A 20,121-nucleotide genomic window follows, 5' to 3' on the forward strand; every position below is an offset into this window, starting at 1 on the left:
TGTTCAGAGGAGGGCAATGAGGCTAGTGAGAAGCTTTGAGCACAAGCCCTATGAGGAGAGGCTGAGGGAGCTGGGATTGTTTAGCCTGGAGAAGAGGAGGCTCAGGGGAGACCTTCTTGCTGTCTACAGCTACCTTGAAGGGTGGTTGTAGCCAGGAGGGAGTTTGGTCTCTTTTCCCAGGCAACCAGCACCAGAAGAAGAGGATACAGTCTCAAGCTGCGCCAGGGGAAGTTTAGGCTGGAGGCGAGGATAAAGTTCTTCACTGAGAGAGTTGTTAGCCATTGGAATGTGCTGCCCAGGGAGGTGGTGGAGTCACCATCCCTGGAGGTGTTCAAGAGGGGATTGGACGTGGCACTTGAAGCCATGGTTTAGTCATGAGGTCTGTGGTGACAGGTTGGACCTGATGATCTTTGAGGTCTCTTCCAACCTCGGTGGTTCTGTGATTCTGTTACAGGCATTCTAGGATGATTTTGCAGGACTGTTTTATAAGTTTTAAAAGGATTTTCCATGTGTAGCTATGTTACAGGATCATTTTGCATAGCAATTATTACAGCTCACTTTGAATAATAAAATCCTAGAAATTTTGTGTTGTAAGGTGTTTAGAAAATGTTTTTTACTTGCTGGTTTGGTCACTTCTCAAGTAGTGAATTATAAAATGCAAGCTTGAGAGCATACAAGTTTGGAGAAAGAAAATACAGAGAGACAAGTGAAGGTGACAGTGTAGTATGGGCTGATTTATTTAAACTTTATTTTATTTTTTTTGAACAACAACAGATGAAAAAAACACTCAAAAGGTTCTCCTACTAGAAATAATGTTAAAATCTTTAAAGTGCCAGAAAGGAAATGTTACACTTACTACTGACATGTTTTTTGCTATAAGTTGTTCCACTGTGAAATTAGTGAAGCTTTGAATATGGTGGGATCTTTAGAATTGCAACCTCATTCTGTTTCCTCCCTTAGAACAAAGATGTTCTTAAATAAGAATATTTAGAAGTTCACCACCTGACCTTTTTCTCCCAGATATTTTGTTAGGTGTTAAAATAAGATGTGTTAGATCTCATAGACCTCTTCTGCAGTCACATCTCATCTTGTACTCTTAAAAGAAAACACCACCCCACACTTCACTCTCATCATGATCTACAATGTCAAAAGTAGTGTGGACTTTTAGAAGTTTCTGTGTAGTATTACATCTTTTTAGATTTAATAGAACATTTATAGATCTATATTGTATGGAACAGCTTTACTTCTGCAAATTCAATTGATTTTTCTCCTTTTAAAAATTATATATTAATTTACAAATGTTTACTGAAAATCAAATTGAAACGTCAAAACTTGTTTCAAAAAGATGTTTGAAATTGAGACAGTGGTTTTGTCAAAGGACGTTTGTTTTGTTATGGAAATTAAAAGGTTATACCTTGAATGCCTCTTTCTTGTTGTCTGTAGTGGCAGGTTAAGAGTAAACCTTTGTTCCATAAAAATACCTCCAAAACAAAAAGGCCAACTTCATAAATGAAATGAGCAAATTAAACCTAGAATGATGTAGTGAATGCTTTTGTTGCAAATATAAACATTATTACTTTTTTTTCCACTTCAAAGTATAATCCAATATAATTAAAAAATCTGATGTCTCCAATTTCAGAGACTACTTCTTGACACTACTGTAACAGTGTTCATCTAAACTGCATTAAAATTGTCCCACGTTTAATTTTGGTTTTGCTCAAATTGGCAGAACAGTTATTACCAACATTTCACCCAGACTGTAAAATTTCTGTTTTAAAATATTAGGCTGTATTGTCCAGGAAAAATTCTAGGTATGTGTTACTAGCACTTCTCAACTAGAAACTGAATAATTCTGGTGCCTTTTAAAACAAAAAAATCCAATTCTGTGGAGATTTCATTTTGTCAGGAGCAAGTATTTGTGGCGTAGTTATGGAGGTGTATGTAACAGGCTTAGGAGTTTCAATAATACAATATCACAAGCCCCCCCACACCTTTCTGTTTTGTATTTACTATTTAATTTTCTTTCTTGTTTTTGTTTTGATAAGGAGAGGAACGAAAGGTACCTTCTTCTTTTCCCTAACATTTTGCTAATGTTGTCTGCCAGCCCAAGAATGAGTGGATTTATTTATCAGGTAATGTAATACATGTACGTATCTGTATGAATGTGTTGGGATGTGTTTTTTTTTTCCAAATGGTATTGCACAGGAAACTGAGAAAGATTATTAAACTTATTCTGCATTTGTACAGATAAAAGGTAATGAAATAATAACTGCTTATCTGTTTTATTACATTCTGAGGTAGAAACCCAGGGCTTGATTTTTGCAGGTGTGACTGCTACTAGCCAGTATTGGTGGTTTTGTTGTGTGTGGGTGTTTTATGTTTTTTGTTTGTTTTGTTTTACACCTTAGTAGTAGGTAATAAGAGGAAGCAGTATTGGTAGCTTTTTAGATTTATGTAGAAAAACAGCACAGTCACACAGCTTTTCAAGTCTTCTGCTGCTAAAGTCTTAAAAATTACAGAGCACTCTTAAGCTTTCGTTTGGTGCGAGTTAGGCTGTTACCATCTGTTTCCTTTGGAGCAGCGACATTAGTGTGTTATCATTGAATCAGCAGAGCGTTTTTGAAAGGAGTCTTTTTTTTTTTCTGTTGAATGCTCTTTGAATCACAGCATAGAAGTTGTTTTGAGGCCCATAGATTAGATTTCTGTATGAAGCTGAACTGGGAGGCATGTTCCAAAACCACACCTGATCTGCTCTAGCTGCTGGAACAGATCAAGTACACGGACTGATATTTGGTCCCTGTGAGCACACTAGAGCTATCCCAATGTAAGACCACCCAAAATGCATCAGAAGTATCATAGTATAGTATCATAGTATCATTCAGGGTTGGAAGGGACCACAAGGCTCATCTAGTTCCAACCCCCCTGCCATGGGCAGGGACACCCCACATAGATCAGGCTGGCCAGAGCCTCATTCAGCCTGCTCTTAAACACCTCCAGGGACGGGGCCTCGACCACCTCCCTGGACAACACATTCCAGTGCTTCACCACTCTCATGGTGAAGAACCTCCTCCTCACATCCAGCCTGAATCTGCCCACCTCCAGCTTTATTCCATTCCCCCTAGTCCTATCACTACCTGAGATCCTGAGAAGTCCTTCCCCAGCTTTCCTGTAGGCCCCCCTTCAGATACTGGAAGGCCACAATTAGGTCACCTCGAAGCCTTCTCTTCTGCAGACTGAACAGCCCCAACTCCTTCAGTCTGTCCTCATAGGAGAGGTGCTCCAGCCCTCTGATCATCCTCGTGGCCCTTCTCTGGACACCTTCCAGCACCTCCACATCCCTCTTGTAATAGGGGCTCCAGAACTGGACACAGTACTCCAGGTGGGGTCTCACCAGAGCTGAGTAGAGGGGGAGGATCACCTCCCTCGACCTGCTGGCCACACTTCTCCTGATGCAGCCCAGGATTTGATTAGCTTTGCGGGCTGCAAGTGCACACTGAGAGCTCATGTTGAGCTTCTTGTCCACCAGCACTCCCAAGTCTCTCTCCTCAGGGCTGCTTTCCAGCCAGTCACTGCCCAGCCAGGATTTGTGCCTGGGATTGCCTCGACCCAGATGCAGGACCCTGCACTTGCTCTTGTTGAACCTCATGAGGTTGGCTTGTGCCCACCTCTCCAGCCTGTCAAGGTCCCTCTGGATGGCCTCCCTTCCCTCCAGCGTGTCTGCTGCACCACACAGCTTGGTGTCATCAGCAAACTTGCTGAGGGTGCACTCAATGCCACTGTCCATGTCCCCCACAAAGATGTTGTATAAGACAGGTCCCAGGACTGATCCCTGAGGGACTCCGCTTGTCATTGGCCTCACTGGGACATGGAGCCATTGACAGCCACTCTTTGGGTGCGGCCATCAAGCCAGTTCCTTATCCATCTAGTGGTCCACCCATCAAACCCATGTGTCACCAGTTTGGAGACCAGGATGTGGTGCAGGACAGTGTCGAAGGCTTTGCTCAGGTCCAGATAAATGACATCAGTTGCTCGCCCCTCATCTATTAATTTTGTCACCTGCTCATAGAAGGCCACCAGGTTGGTCAGGCAGGATTTGCCCTTGGCAAAGCCATGCTGACTGTTCCAAATCACCTCTTCGCTATTCTTCTGCGCCAGTAGTGACTCCAGGAGGATCTGCTCCATGATCTTTCCAGGCACAGAGGTGAGACTGACTGGCCTGTAGTTCTCTGGTTCCTCCTTCTTGCCCTTTTTGAAGATGGGGGCAATGTTTCCCCTTTTCCAGTCTGTGGGGACTTCCCCAGATTGCCATGACTTTTGAAATATAATAGAGAGGGGTTTAGCAACCTCATCTGCCAGTTCTCTCAGTACCCGTGGGTGTAACCCGTCGGGTCCCATGGACTTGAACGCTTTCAGGTTCTTCAGATGATCACGAACCTGATCTGCACTTACAATGGGCAGTTCTTCCTCCCTGTCCCTGGCATTGTCTTCCATAACATCAGGAGTGTGGCTAGAGGCCCTTGCAGTGAAGACTGAGGTAAAGAAGTTAAGTACCTCAGCCTTTTCCTCATCACTTGTGACCATGTCACCATTTTCCTTTCTGAGGGGGCCCACACCTTCCCTAGTAGTCTTCTTCCCATTAATATACCTGTAGAAGTTCTTAGTGTTCCCTTTAAACTCCCTGGCTAGATTCAATTCGAACTCTGCTTTGGCTTTCCTAACCAGGACTCTTGCTGCTCGGGCAGCTTCCTTATATACCCCCTGTTCTACCTGTCCTTCTCTGCACTTTCTGTAGAGTTTCTTTTTAAGTAATAGCGTGTCCAGTAGCTCCTTGCCCATCCAGGCAGGCCTCCTAGCATTCTTACCTGCTTTTCTCTTTGTTGGTATACAGAGCTCCTGGACACAGAGGAGGTGGTCCTTGAATACTGACCATCTGTCCTGGGTCCCTCTTCCCTCCAGGGCTTTGTCCCACGACACTTTGGCTAGCAGATCCCTGAAGCGATCAAAATCTGCACGCTTAAAGTCTAGGTCATAAGCTTGGAATACTTCCTCCTGATTGCCCTGAGGATATTAAATTCAACTGCTTCATGGTCACTGCAGCCAAGGCTGTCTCTGAGCCTCACATTGGTTACCAGCCCTTCCCTGTTGGTGAGAACAAGGTCCAGCATAGCACCATTTCTTGTTGGTTGTGTTCTGTGCAGTCCAGGAACATCCTGGACTGCTGTGTTTTTTCAGGTTCTTAGCACTAGGTGTTTCACTTTGCAAATTCTCTGCTCTCTGCTTGTAGGCATAGCCTTTGAGCTCTCAACCATGTTTCTTAGCTGAGTACTTGTTCCTGTTTCTCTGCTACAGAAATAGAGCAACACTACTGTAGTGCAGGAGGATCAGTGCCAACTGAGTTGGCTTTCCTGCAACTCTAGGACACATTTTGCAAAAGCCCTTGCAATTTGGGTGTGTAGTTCCAAATACCTCTGAGAGGCAAAATTAAAGCAAATGAACAGTCAGTGATACCCTGAAATCTTCTAAAATGTTCTTCAAGTATTGCTGTATGATTTCCAGACATCACAGTAAAACACCAAAAGCAAGGGTAAAACTGCAACAAAGTTCTAAAAGGAGCCAGAGATTTCACCTGCTATAAGTACTCTGTAAATCAGGCTCTTGAGCAGTTTGTTCCTTTCTCCTGAGCAGTGATTCACCTGCTGTGAGGTAGTGCTGAAGCTTGGTCATTCAGCATTCCTCTGTGAACAACTACAGGCAGTCACAAATTTCCTTTCCCCCTCCCTGTTTTAGAGCAATTAAATGCCAAAATTAGTGTTTGGATTCACATCTTACTTCCTGTGTTAATGGCTGGATTTGTCTGAGACAGTGTTGCATTAGGTGCTTCAAGTGGACAATCAAGTTTCTGTTAGGTTTGTGCTGTTCTTAATTTTTGGTCGTGCTTTATCGCAGCATTGGTGGGGGAAAAAAAAAAATCTGAAACCAGCGAATGAGCTCTGTGTTCCCAAGCTGGCATATCCAGAAATTCTGAGGGAAGTAGATTGTTGTATACTGTTTATGTGCAAGCAACTGACTAGAAATTCAGTATGTTAATGAACAATATGAAATTTTAAAACTTGTTAGGCTTTATTTTGCTTTCCTATTTTGTCACTTGTATTTCTTCTTCCTCCTTCCCGCCTTGTGCCACGGGTGCACAGCATTGTTCAGTAAATAAGGAATTTCATATTCATTTGTCTTCAGCTTCTCTTCAGTACAGTCACAATCCTTTCTTAGCATTCACCATCCAGCAACCCTCTGTTAAATGCAAAATTCTTAATTTCCTCTCAACCTCTCATGTCCCAAAAGCGTGTTCACTGCAAGGCAGAATTATTTCATCACTGTTTGAGATGGTGGCTCAGAGCCATGTCTGGGTTGTGTAATGGGGGGCACCTGGAATTCTATTCTGAGATTGTTGTCTCAGAACTGGGATAGGTAAGGACAGAAGATGATGCAGGTCCCTGGAGGCAGTATGCTACATTAGTGTCTCTATATTTTTGGATATTCCAATTATCAGCAGGCTTCAGATTTTGTGATTGGTAGTGCTGGTATCTACCACATGGGCTCATGAGGAGAATGAGAATATGAAGTCACAAGGATCATAGACTGTACTTTACAGGAAGGCTTCACAATTGTTTCTTGAAAGAAGGGGAGTATATATTATTTACAAGTTCAGTTCCATTTTCTCTCTGTGTTGCTGACTTTGTTCTCTTTATGTGGTTCAGGTGATTTTTGTTCTGTCACCAACCTTTGCTTATTGTATTCCTTCTGTATTTCTCCCTTTCCATCTATGTCAGCCCTTCTTCCATCTCTCTTTCCTTTTTGTATACTATGTTATTTGTGAACCATCAAATGTGGCAAAATAGAAGAGAGAACATTAGGCTGTATTGTAGTGCACAATGCCACCATGCTTCCATCAGTGGAAGCTATTGCAATAAAATTCTTCCTTTCTCTTTGGCATTTTGGGATTGAGCATGCTCTGAGCATACAGAATATGAAGTGACTTTTAGTTTTGAAATATCTAAGAAACCTTTGTCCATTCTGCAGTCATTAGGAAAGAACAAGGGGGGGAAAAAACCCCAAACTTGAAGTTCATGGGTTTTTTTCCCTCCGTTGGAGCCAAAATTCCATACTATGTAGTATTTGTGCTTTTGCCAGCATGTGCTGAATAGTGTTTCTGTGCAGAATACAGGATCTGTCTTAAAGAACTTAAAGTTGCATTTTTGGTGAAGTGTTTCATCTTGACAATATTCAGTTGTCTTCATTCTTCTGTGTTTTTAAAGGGTCAAAAAGTTACCATGAACTGACTTTTTTTTCCCTAGCTTGACTGGGTTTCAAATGAGAGGTTTTCTTGTAAAATAATGTTTCTTTTGAACTTAATGAAAATAAAGGTGTTTTAAATGCTTTTGGATTGTTTCCCCAAATATTTCTGCCAGTGAATTTAGTAGTACTGTTATTAGAGGCAAAAATCTTCAGTAAATAAGGTGTTTCAGTGAAATCTTCCTTTCCAAATCTACTTGTACCACTATTACATTTTCATGGATTTCATAGCCTGCATAGCTGTAAAATAGACTCACTGAGGCCACAGGTGTAACTTTCTGAAGTTGGACATATTACAAACTTCCATTACAAAATATTTGTTTGGTTTTAAACCCATCAGCCTGTGGGTTTGACAGTTTACTGTGTTTGTCTTTGATTGGAGCTTGAAGTTGATACATTCTTGGCCCTGTTTTTGTTTGGATTTAATTTGAGCGTTTTTGCTTTGTTTTCAGGGAAAACTGCCCATGACAGGAATGACTATCACAAAGCTGGAAGACAGTGAAAACTATAAAAATGCATTTGAAATATCAGGTATTCATTATAAATTTTTATTTACTACTTACTCAAGGATATCCAGTGTCAAATGCGCTGTCTGAACAGAGTGAAAAGCCTTTTCATTGCGAGGATGATCTAGCACTGCCATAGGTTCCTTGGAGAAGTCTCAGTCCTGGGTGCGATACTCAAAACTTCTCTGGCCAGTCCTGTGCAGCTAACTATAGGTGTTTCTGCTTGAGCATGGAGGTAGATGACCTACAACGTGATATCCAGTCTCAACCATCCTGTGATATCCAGTCTCAACCATCCTGTGATATCCAGTCTCAACCATCCTGTGATATCCAGTCTCAACCATCCTGTGATATCCAGTCTCAACCATCCTGTGATATCCAGTCTCAACCATCCTGTGATATCCAGTCTCAACCATCCTGTGATATCCAGATTTTGTAAGGCAGCTACCCAGTGCCTCTCTTGAAAGCTGCTTTTGGCTGTTTGTCTTAAGCAGTTAAATTGTCTTTGCATGTGCTTAATCTCTAAATTTCTGTATTTTAGTTAAAGCACCTTCTCCAAAGCTACCCTCTCCATTATAATGAAACAGTTTGAAGTATGCTACTCACTGGAAGAAATGGAATTCCAGGGACTGTGCAAAAGCTTTAATCAAGAGCTTCCATATAGAAGTGGTCCACCGCTTTACTGATACACCTTTAGCATCTCTAATGCTTGTGATGCTTCCCATCGTGCTTACCTTGGATAATTTCTGTCCAAGCTACTTGTTTCGGCATATGCCTTGTATCCTCAGGCAGTTTAAAAGACAGTGGGAGCAGAGTCCACACAGTGGAACTTCATACCTTCATTCATTTCCTGGATCAATTCTGCCTTCGAGCAGGTTGCATTTAAGTAATTTTGACGCTCCCAAGTGGCAGGCAGTATCACACAGTAGTGCTATGTGAGCTATTTTTAGATAATAGCTATGAAGCTGACCTCAGATGTGGAATATGCTGGGTTAAAATGGTGGTAACTGCAAAATTTAATCTTTGGTTAACATTCCTTTCCCAAGTGACTTTTGCCTCAGTTTTAATATTAGATTCAGACCAACTTTATGCCTTTTTCTGAGAGGAGCTTAATGAACTAGTTTGTATAACTTCTTCCATAATGTAGTATACAGTCTCAAGAATAACATTTAATTTATATGCTGACCTTTCTGTGGACTATGGAGAAGCATAAGGCTACTAGATGAACTTGTCTCCAACATCTATTCCTTGTCATTAAAGGTTGTGTTTAACTGTTAGAGGTGGGGAAAAAAGTACAACTCCTCTGCTTGGCACCAGAGAAAATTCATGAAGCAAATGTCTGTGACAGTCTGCTGTTTTATGGAAAATACAGATGAAAATTTTTGCTTAGTACTTAGTGGGTATCATGTTTTAGGAAATAAGTGCTTTTATAATCATGTCAGATGACTAAGTTGTACTTCTGTGATTTCCTACGTCTTCTGTTTTCTGTCACTTAGGAAATATGATTGAAAGGATACTAGTGTCTTGTAACAACCAACAAGATTTGCATGAATGGGTGGATCACTTGCAGAAGCAAACCAAAGTCACGACTGTTGGGAATCCCACCATTAAACCACACTCTGTGCCATCTCACACGGTACAAAGTTCTTGCTTCTGGATGGAAGTGAATGAGCAGTGTATGCGGAACTAGGTTATCTGACAAATATACCCCCATATGAAGCATTTCTTAGCCATTACTAACTGAATGTTACTGCTGCAGTTTAATGGGTCAGAAGATATTTCTGTTTTTAATTTTGTGAACAAAGAATAACATGTTTAGATCTTGGTGCAATAGTTTTAACAAGGTAAAAGAAAACTTGTTATCGTTAGCTTTTTCTATTTTGACTATGTAATACCTCACAATCTTTTGAGTATCACTAGAAGAGTAGGCTTTAATTGGTGATTTACTTGACAGGCTGTGAAGAAACAGTTTCTTTAAGTACTGGGCTTTGCATTTGAGATGCTGGATATGAATGGGTCTAAATTGGGTTCTGTTTGTAGTAGTGAGAGAAGTGGGAGCAGGGCTGCCCATAGCTGTTCTTTCTTCTGTGTGCTCTGTTTGTTGTAGACAATAAAAATGTCTTTTAAGCTTTGCTTTTCCAAATAATATTTTAGTGTAAAAAAGTTTTTAAGGCCAGCTGTAATTCACAGTTTCGTAGACTCAGAATGCATTGGCTTGGAAGGGACCCTCAAAAGTCATCTTTTCTGAGCTCCCTGTAGTGAACAGGAACACCTCCAAGTCGATCAGGCTATCTAGGGCCACATGGAGTCTGGTCTTGAATGTCTCCAGGAATGAGGAAGCAGTAGATAGCAATTGAGATTTCACCAATGCTTGATGATAGTATGTGTTTAGTGTGGTAACATGCTTTCTTTCCTTTCCTATCACCTTTGTTTCTTTGACAGCTTCCTTCCCATCCAGTAACACCCTCCAGCAAGCATTCAGACAGCAAACCAATACCACTGACTCCTGCATACCACACTCTCCCTCATCCATCACATCATGGGACACCACATACCACTATAAACTGGGGACCTCTGGAACCTCCGAAAACACCCAAGCCTTGGAGTCTGAGCTGCTTGCGGCCTGCACCTCCATTACGGCCTTCAGCAGCTCTTTGTTACAAAGAGGTGAGATGCAGCAGCCAAGAAATGCAATTCTGTCATCAGGCCTGCAATGGGAAGAGTAACTGTGTTTTTTGTTGTTTATGTTTTTTTAAACACACCACCATTTTACCATTTTGTGCATGTTTTTATATAAAGACACTTTAACAGCCAGTGCTGAGTCAATGACAGTGGACTAGTGAATGCTGTTTACTTTAGAGATCTAGTCTTGCAGCTCAGAAGACACCGTGACTTCTTAGGAGAGGCTTTCCCCACCTCCTTAGCTGCCTCCACTTATGTCCAGTCTTTATCCAGTTAAATAAGAATATTTTTCACTTTTCTAACAAAACAAAAAAGGTAGTTTATGTGGATCAACTGGCTTACTGCAAAGGAAGTTATTTTCAAAGCACACTGCAAAGATCTAGGATAAGGGGTCCTGTGGTGCTTCAGAGTGCAGTATAAATTCATTCTGAACAGCTGTGCTGATTGACTCAGTCCTTCAGTGTTTACCTCTGTTACTAAGTAGCAGTGGCATATTTTTAAAAGGATGGTAACTGTTAAAATATATGTATTTTGTACTCAATATGGTAACTAATGTTAGGGGGGGAAAAGAGCTTAGATTTTAAAATGCTGGTGTAGTTTTGTTTAATAAGCATATGGTATGAAACAGGATCTGTTCCAAGAATAATGAAACATGGTGGCTTTAATCACACAAAGATAGTGACAACAGATTTAATGTAGTCCCGCCATTGCATTTTGCATCACTTCCTTATCGGTGAAAAAGTGTTAGATTTACCTTAAAAGTCTGTATGTAAGGAAGGGAATATTGGATGCTCTCTGGCTTGGTGATACCTCCTATTTCAGTGTCTCTGTCATGTTGCCTTGTGCTAATGTAGTGTGAAGCAATAGAGCCCAGAAAGTCTCAGGCAATTGCACCTAAGATTTTATTCAGCAACTGTGAGATCTGGCAGAAAAATCTTATTTTACAGACATAAAACTTCACAGTTTCTTACAAACTGTACCCTAAACACTGAGCTCCAATGTGGCTTGGACATGTGGCTTTTGTGGTGGCTCTGTATTTGTGGTGGTTTTTAATTTTCTCTTGTAAGCCCTCTAAATGGGGAAAGAATAGGTGATCTGTAACTGGAAGGTTAGCATTTGGGCTTAGTTGCTACAAGACGTTCGTTCTTCTGTTTGGCTGTTTTATATGCCCATTTTGTAATTTGAGTTTAATGTCCTTTCATATGTAGGGCACTAAATTCTCCAATGTGTTAAAATTTCAGTCATTACAGTGTTTGACATACAATGATATTCAAAACCTATCTTCATCTTCTTTTGGTCTGTCCTGCTCATTCACCTTTTTACTTTCTTGTTCTGCATTTTTATAGAGGATGTCTTATATCCTTAAGGTAAGGGGTAGACAAGTATATTCCTTTTGTTTCTGTAACATAGCATTGCTCCTGTAAATCAGCATGTCCATGTTTTGAGCAGAAATGCTGTATTTGTTGCTGTACTTGTAGAGCTTTGTTAGGATAGACCTAAACCTTCACAGATTCTGGCTTTAAGGAGTATACTACCTGCCAAGCTTCCTTGTTACATGTTTTTTTTTTACCTGCTTCTAAACAGACAAATGGAATGGGTTGTCCCTTCAAAAGTTAAAGGAAAAAACCCTATGCCAATGTATGCCTGTCTCTTCCCTTTGCTCTAGCTCCCAAACACTAGCATGCTTTTGCAGCAGTTCTTCTGTATCTTTGTTAATAGAACACTTGAAATACCAGACTTTGTGTGTAGTTGGAGGAAGGGCGGAGAGGAAATCAGCCAGTTCAGACCAATGAAATATGCCAAAAAATCCTGTTAAACCAAATTTTGGTGCTGTTAGAGGATTTCAGTTACCAACTGCTGTATGCATCTTAGAAGTGAAACTATTTGAAATATTGTAGAGAAGCTCAACTCTCTGTTTTTATTTTCCCTACACAGGATCTTAGTAAAAGCCCTAAAACGATGAAAAAGCTGCTTCCTAAACGCAAGCCAGAACGGAAACCATCAGATGAAGAGTTTGCACTGAGAAAAAGTAAGATCTGAACAACTGTCTGCATAATACAAAGGCTGGAATTAACATGAACTTAAATTTTGTGGAATTTAGATGTACAGTGTAAGCAAGTTACCTTGTTTCCTCTCTCCTGTCAGGGAAGAAGGGAGTAGGTTTCTCCACAGAATGGTTTGTTTTATTCATCTTTGGTGTTTGTCACAAGGACATTTGTTGCTTTCTGGAGCTTTAGTATTGACTGCAGTGGCTGTATGCTTGTCAGGTGTCTATTTCTGTCTGTTTGCTACAGAGCAGAATGAGGCTGACTATTGAGCCATATAAAGTAAACCTTTCTTTTAATGCTGTGAACAACAATTCAAAGATACCATCCCACTGTTGTAGAACATTTAGTAGCTATGTTCTTAAAATTAATCCTGGTAGGAGCTTGTGCTGAGGTGGGCATTGGAAAGCTGGGTATTGCTGCTGTTTCAAAGAACATTAATGTTAGCAAGCAATTCTCACTTAGTTGTCAGTGTCACTCTAATTATTCTTCAGAAACTTGTGTGAATGAACAATCCATTTACTTGTATCGATAAAATATGGAGTACTTAAGTTGTAGTCAAATCCTTCAGCTTTCGATTCTGTATTTGTCCTTTGCTCATGGGCTTTTTAAGGTAGAAACTGTGCTTTTGAGTGGGGTAGCTGTCAGAATGCATGCACGGACTCCCATGAAAGTAAAGCGGGAATCCTTTATTGGTACAGAACAAGCAGTTTATATAGGAAAAATTGAGCAGGCTAAGCAGCTTCCTGACACTTTTGCACCCCTGTTGCTAATTGAGTTTTCTTCTTTGATATGCAGCTCTCCATTGTTATCTTCATCCCATATCAGGTTGAGCTGTTCTTGCATGGCGGCAAGCATCCTTCTGTCTCACACTTCAGGTTGTTTCCTGCAGTCAGCTCCTCTTTATCATCAGGCCATTCTTATGTTATCAGTGGCCTGTTGTTCTTTTTTGTCCTGAAATCTTCTATAGATACTTTCTGCTCTCCCGCAGGTAGCCACTTGTGTTTTTTCCAAGCCTTTGAAAGTAGTATATTACCTTTTTATACAGTTACCTTTGGACATTTAACAGTCCCGCTTTGAACTCTGATTTTTTTTTTTTTTTTTTTTTTAAGTATTTTAGAGGCTTGGTTATGTTGAACTTTATATTCAGCTGAAGTGTAATGATTTACAATGGCTCTTCTGTATTAAGAAGTGTAACCATGTTTAAAATTCTTTTTTCCCCATTGATTCTAGGTACAGCCGCTTTAGAAGAAGATGCTCAAATTCTTAAAGTCATTGAAGCATATTGCACAAGTGCCAAAACACGTCAAACACTAAATTCAAGTAAGTTAGAAAGTACTGCAATGGTGAAGTAAAACACAAATCAGGTAGTTTGTGAGAGAGAGGTGTATGTTCTCAGGCCCTGGCAAGTAGCAAGCTGGACCTGGAAGAAATAACTTTGTGGCTTAATATCAGTGCTGAATGTTTAAGTATTGGATGCGAATGATTGTGCTTAGAGGCTACAGTTCTTCCAGTACTTAAGGGGGGAGGAAAAAAAAAGGGTTGATTAATTGTCATGGTTTAACATTGCAAAAAGCCTTTCAGCAATTAATGAGAGATGTCTGAGTTTAATATGACAGTTAACCAGTATGGCTTTTGATAAATCTCAACAAGCTGGTAAGTAAAGAGGGAGAACGAAGTAGTTTTGGAAGGTTGTATTTTTGTCTTGTTCTGTTCAAAGATTTCCACTGTAAAAAAGTAACCTACACCTATAAAAAACCCTTTTCTTTTATTGCCACTAGTTGTTTTTAGTATTAATTACAAATTTTAATCCCATCTCATAATTTCAGGAAAAGTTGTTCTCAGATCTGTGTGTTGCTTAAAGCCCTTTTTAGTTTCTCAGATCATTATCTAGCTTATTGAAAACCTGTAACGTGCCTCTGGGGTCCTACTTCATTTAATCCAAATCAAGGTTGCCATGTGGAGTTCCTCTGTGTTGTAAGTAAAACGCTGTGCAGAACAGGGGAGTCCACCAGCATGTTTCATTTACACAAGGAAGGAGAAAATGCTGTTGTGTGTGTTCCGATTTGCACAGGTTTTGCGCTGTTAATTCAGGGATTCTTGGAACACAGTATAATGATCCTGAAATACTTGACTCATTCTGTTTCCAGGAACTACAAGAGTGGACTTAATAATTTTCATCTTGTCCACTAAAGCTGTTCAGATTTGCAGGGTTAATCACTATTACTGCTACCCACAGTGCTCTGTGCCCATTTTGCTTATGAGCCAAAAGCACCTTGTACTGACAGTGGAAGTCTCAAAATGTGAATGCTGACTGAATTCATGCATTTTCCTAATAGATGTTCTCTTATCACCTTGAAAAAAATCCAGCTACTTTGTATTCATATGTAATTAAAAATGAGAATATGGCACTTGTTATTTCTGCAGTCTAAATACAGCAGAACCTTTCATTTTAAATTTTCTGTCTTGATGAGCCATAGGTCTCCAAGGTGATAAAATTAGCTGCTATGACATAATTTTGTATAATCTCTTTTGTAGCCCTACAGTCATTAATGACAGTAGAGTATTTAATTTGATAAGAAGGAATTATGTATTCTAAAGTATGAAAATATACTGTTGTTCCAAAAAAAAAAGAATTGAGATGGTTGCTATTTGAATGTCCTGATTGTGACCTATTGATTATTTCCAAGGATAATGTGACAAGAAATGTTTGGAGAAACATTTGCACTTGCACAGTTGTGTGTGTGTGTGTGCAGATAAAAAGATTTTTTTTTTTTGCTTTTTTGCCTATTTTTTTCTTTCTATGTATATTAAAGAGATATACATAGTGCTATGGGTATCATTACATACATCAGAAGTCAGCAGCTTTTATATGCTCTTAATTGCAGCAAGAAGCAAATTTTTAATTGATTAAGCACACAGCTGCTTTGTTTTGAAATAGTGTCATCAAATACTTTAGGTTTCAGAAGATCCATTTGTAGACTTGAATTGGAAATGAAAAAAAAAAACCAATCATGTTGGAATTGCTTCTATGAGAACAGTAGTCAGTGTAGAACAACAGAATGGAAGTGCTGGCCGTTGTCTGTGAAGTATGCCCTTTTTACATACTCCTTTCTTACCTCTTAATACTCTGGCTGTCCCTCACAGCACTCACTTGGCAATTCTACCTGCACCTTCATACAAAGCCCAAGGGGTGCTGCTTTTGGCAACATCAGTTCATCAAAGCTGTGGCACCATCGCAAACTGGTAGGGAGTAGCATTAGATGTAGCAGAGCAACTTTGCAGTTCTTGGGGTGGGAAAGATGTGAGGTTTAGTTTGGGCAGACAGATACAAAGTGAAAGTCTGTTTTTTTATTTGTATACTGAGTTTATTTTGCATTTTGGCTCCAAAAGATTTTAATATTTTCAATATCCTGTGTACAGTGGCCCATGGCATGGCTACCACAAAGGTTTCAGTCCTTGGATATTGCCAGACTTTTACCAAAAATATCTCCTTAACTGTTTGATTACCCTAATTTAATTGGGAAGATAGACTGAGATAGAAGCATGTGAGAAGAGTTATGTGAGGAGTTGGAAGGGACAAGGCTGTGTTGCTGTTAGCCTCTTGGCCCTGTTTTTTGTGTGAGTCAATTTACTACATGATTAAACAAATAGAGTTACAGGCACCAAAAAAGCTGTAGTTTCACAGTCCCCTTGAGTGGCTGCAAGGTGTTGCTGCTGATTTAGAAGATCAACAGCTCTGCTCTGCATGAGAACCTTTTGCTTTTCCCCCTGCATTTTCCTCTATACAGTGGTGACACAAGCACTTCTGTGGCTGTGTTGTGAGCTGGTGGGGAAATGACTTGCCTGAAAAATAAACTTGCAGGGTTAATTTTAATCTGAAACTGTTCCCTGACCTGGCTCACCAAGCAGCTGTACAAATGACTGTGTCATTGCAAGGGAGGGAAAGGATGGAGGTACAGTTTTGTGATGGGGAAGGGGCTATTGCTATTCACATCAGTGCTGGATTGTGCTGGCTTACTGTGTTTAATGCTCTGTCCCCTGTCAAATCCCCTCAGACCAGCACTGACTGTACTTCAAAGGAACCTAACTCCCTCTTAAAAAAAGAACACAAACCACAAAAAAATCCCACAACTTTCAAACCAGATTTTGGTTATTCAAAATTATAAACTGGGGCTGTTTAGATGCTTTTCAAAAAATTTAGAATTGTATTCTAACGGTTTGAACGTTATTATATGCTGAGTGTAATTTGTACCTAAAACTCAAACAAATTGGAGAAAAAAAAAAAAAAGGGAGGGAAAACTAAAAAGAAGAAAAACTTTGGTGCCTTTTTAACAATATTTTCTCTTTTCCTTCTCTTCCCATCACCTTTTTGCTTTTATTTCATGTGTTTGGTTGTGGCTATTCCTTACGTTCTCCTCCTCATCCCACCTCTGCCTATCCTCATCTACCATTTCATTTCACCTATACATCCTTAGCATGGCAAGGCACTGACCTGATGCATAATCACGTCTTGGCTGATGATGACCAATCAAGTCTAGACTCCTTGGGTCGTCGCAGTAGTCTTTCTCGTTTGGAGCCTTCAGACCTCTCAGAAGACTCTGACTATGACAGTATATGGACAGCCCATAGTTACAGAATGGGGTCTACATCTCGTAAGAGCTGTTGCTCATATATCTCTCACCAGAACTAATGCACTTCTGAGCTTTTTCTTAACAAATGCTTGTTGTATCACAGCCTGCTTTTCTTAGATGTTTTCTTGCTGTTCCTTGTCTCTTTAATGTGATATTTTAACAACTTCTGAGGGAGCTTCTGAAACTTCAGTTACACCTGGTGGAAGGCTTTATTGCCATTTCAATACACATACGAATAAGTAATTCTAAAAAGTGTTTATCCTGTTAAGGATGATATTTCTTTTTTTTTTAAACTGGCAAATGTTAATGTGTAGCTCTGAATGGTATTTTTAATTTTTTCTTTCAACTTGGTCAGTGTGGCAACAGCTCTTTTTTTTTTCATTTTGGATACTGCACATTTTTGTATTTTATACTGAAACCTTACTGGTTTGTTGTGAGCTGAGCGCCAGCAATATGGAAATACTTTAGCAGTTATGGTTGGATTTTCTACATACTACTAACAAAATACACAGCTGGTAGAGTAAGAAAAATGCAGTGTTTAATCAGCAGTACATGAGCTCAGAAACCATTCAGATATTCATGTATCTGGCTCATTCATTTGGAGGAGCATTTGCTAGTCCATGAAGAATTCCGGTCTTATACTGCTGCTGTCGTTTCCTCATTGCTTAACCGTTTATATGAAGGACCACACTGCTCTCCCCCTACCCCAGTCTAGCAGTTGTCATGAAAACCTGGCAGTCCATGCTCATTATGTGCAGTGTTTTGGTAATCTCTTGTTACCTCTGGTCACACAGTCTCTTCACTGTATGCAGTAGTGTGACAGAAAGCAGGGTCTAGATTTTTACTTGCCTGTTAAAATGCAGCGCTGTCAACTCCCAATTGGCAATTCTTCTTGATAAGATAAGATGGAAATGATCCCCATGATGGAGGCTCAAGTGTCAAGCATCTGAAACTCTAGGCACACTTGCCATCACATTGGCTTGTTTGAAGTTCTGAATAATGCTTGACTTTTGAGTTTACACTGTTTGAAGCATGCCTGTGACAGATTTTATTGCCATGTAAGTTTTCACGAGCAGGTTTGTTTGCAGCAGCAGCTCTTCGCTTACAGTTGTGTTGGCTTTTCAGAGAACTGTGACATGCTGTGCACAGCTGAAGGTCTTGAACCTGCACCTGTGGCACTGCTGGGGTGAAGTGTGTGTGTCCTGTCTTGTGGATGAAGTAATTGGCATCGAAACAGAAATGACATGTATTCAAAATGTTCATTAGCATTAGAGAAAAGCATGAAAGCACAGAAACAGTTCTGATTTTCACCAGGATCCCCAAATGCGATTCCCTTACCTCTTTTCAAGTAAGCATGTTATCCATTGTTCAGGTATTAGTCTATGGACAAATTCAGAAGGATCATGGTGCAATTAACTGATGCCTAGGAACTTGATCACACTGTTTAAAACATAATCAATACCTTTTTGCAGGTTACATGATCAGAAAGTTAGTGATTGCTAGATGTGCATGAGTCCGGAAGGTGGTCAGCATGGAGGAATTATTCCAAATCAGTTCATTTCTGCAGATTTGCATTCAGTCTTGTTTGATCACCTGCTTTATCATCTCTCACTGTTGTTGCCATTCAGAAATACAACTAACAAAACGCAGCGGGGCTTAAAGAGGAGAGTGTTCAGGGGTACACTTTATGACTAGATGTACTAACATAATGGTCAGGGGCTTCTGTGTGTTGAAGCTCTTTGCAAAGTGGAGGAGTGTTCATAGAAAAATCAGATGTGTGCTCCATACCATTTCACAGCACATTTGTAACCCACTTCACTCCCCTCTTCCTTTCAGTCAGTTTCTGGGTGTTGGTTTGTTTTTTTTTAACATATATAGAAAGTATGGACTGTTTTGGGTTTTTTTAACTCTGTTTCTTAAGCTGTGGTGTTCTAGTTGAATAATGTTTCCTGCATTGGATAAACAGTAATTCTTTTATGTCTGTTTCATGTTATATAGTGTAAATACGAGTTTGTAATATGGTTGTTGCACTTGAACTTCCCTTATCACACAGAATGTTTTGTTATCCAGACCTGAAGATTTTATTGACTTTCTATGCACCAAAGCTTTGACAGTTTACCACCATTAATTATTGTAGCATTTAAGTAATTATTATAATTATTAGAATATCTTATATTTTGTATCCTCATATTAACATTGCCCCACATTTTTAATCATTTTGTCTTCAGTGTACCAGGCTGTAAAATATTGCAAAATAACCATGGGTATTAATGCAAAATGCTTTTTAAAACAAAACAAAACATGGCAAATGTGGAAATGGTGGTATTCAGTCCAAAGGTTCAGTGTTTCTATTTTTGTGGAACTTCTAGTCATGGTAATGATAGTACCTTATGTTTATGCAATTCTGTAAATTATGTGTGTACAGTTGCAAATACACTGGAAGGATGGAGGATCTGAAATAGAAGGTAGGTTCAAGCCATTGCCAGCCCTTCTTCACATGGCTTATGCAGTGTTTCCATGAATTAATATTTGCCATCAATTGAAACCAACCAGTATTAATTAGGTGTTTGGCGTAATCTTGCCAAAACACACTAATGTGTATATAGTGGCAAAAACATAGGAAAAATAATCTATTGTGCACTTCATTTGTGAATGGGAGAAGCCATCTTCAGGTGACTGCCTTTTAAAAATACAAAATGGATGTATATCTGAATGTTGCATTGTACTGTACAGTATGCATATTGTTTGTGGTTGCATATACCAACTAAGTGTTTTGTTTTATATGAAAAGGACATCTGTTATGTACAGTTGAAATAAATTTTGCATTTGCTAGACTGTGACTTCAATATTTAATTATTGCACAGGGGGAAAGGACAGCATAACTTAACATTTAAGTTTCTCTTC

General features: G+C 39.8%; 1 protein-coding gene across 4 annotated transcripts in view; it reads left to right on the top strand.

Moving 5' to 3' along the window:
* Positions 1–20,121, top strand: part of ARHGEF7 (Rho guanine nucleotide exchange factor 7) — a 135,092-nt gene that overhangs the window by 101,584 nt on the left and 13,387 nt on the right. For 3 of the 4 annotated variants that reach the window (XM_068171196.1, XM_068171307.1, XM_068136662.1), the window contains 7 exons: positions 2,046–2,132; positions 7,803–7,881; positions 9,353–9,492; positions 10,299–10,523; positions 12,474–12,567; positions 13,817–13,906; positions 17,062–17,238. In XM_068171196.1, coding sequence (XP_068027297.1) covers positions 2,046–2,132; positions 7,803–7,881; positions 9,353–9,492; positions 10,299–10,523; positions 12,474–12,567; positions 13,817–13,906; positions 17,062–17,238 — 892 coding nt within the window. The remainder of the gene's footprint in view (positions 1–2,045; positions 2,133–7,802; positions 7,882–9,352; positions 9,493–10,298; positions 10,524–12,473; positions 12,568–13,816; positions 13,907–17,061; positions 17,239–20,121) is intronic. The other variant, XM_068171247.1, reaches the window with a different exon arrangement.

Source organism: Melanerpes formicivorus, unplaced genomic scaffold (genome assembly GCF_026170545.1).
Source record: "Melanerpes formicivorus ecotype bairdi unplaced genomic scaffold, bMelFor1.0.p_v2 SCAF_1, whole genome shotgun sequence".
Taxonomy (NCBI): domain Eukaryota; kingdom Metazoa; phylum Chordata; class Aves; order Piciformes; family Picidae; genus Melanerpes; species Melanerpes formicivorus.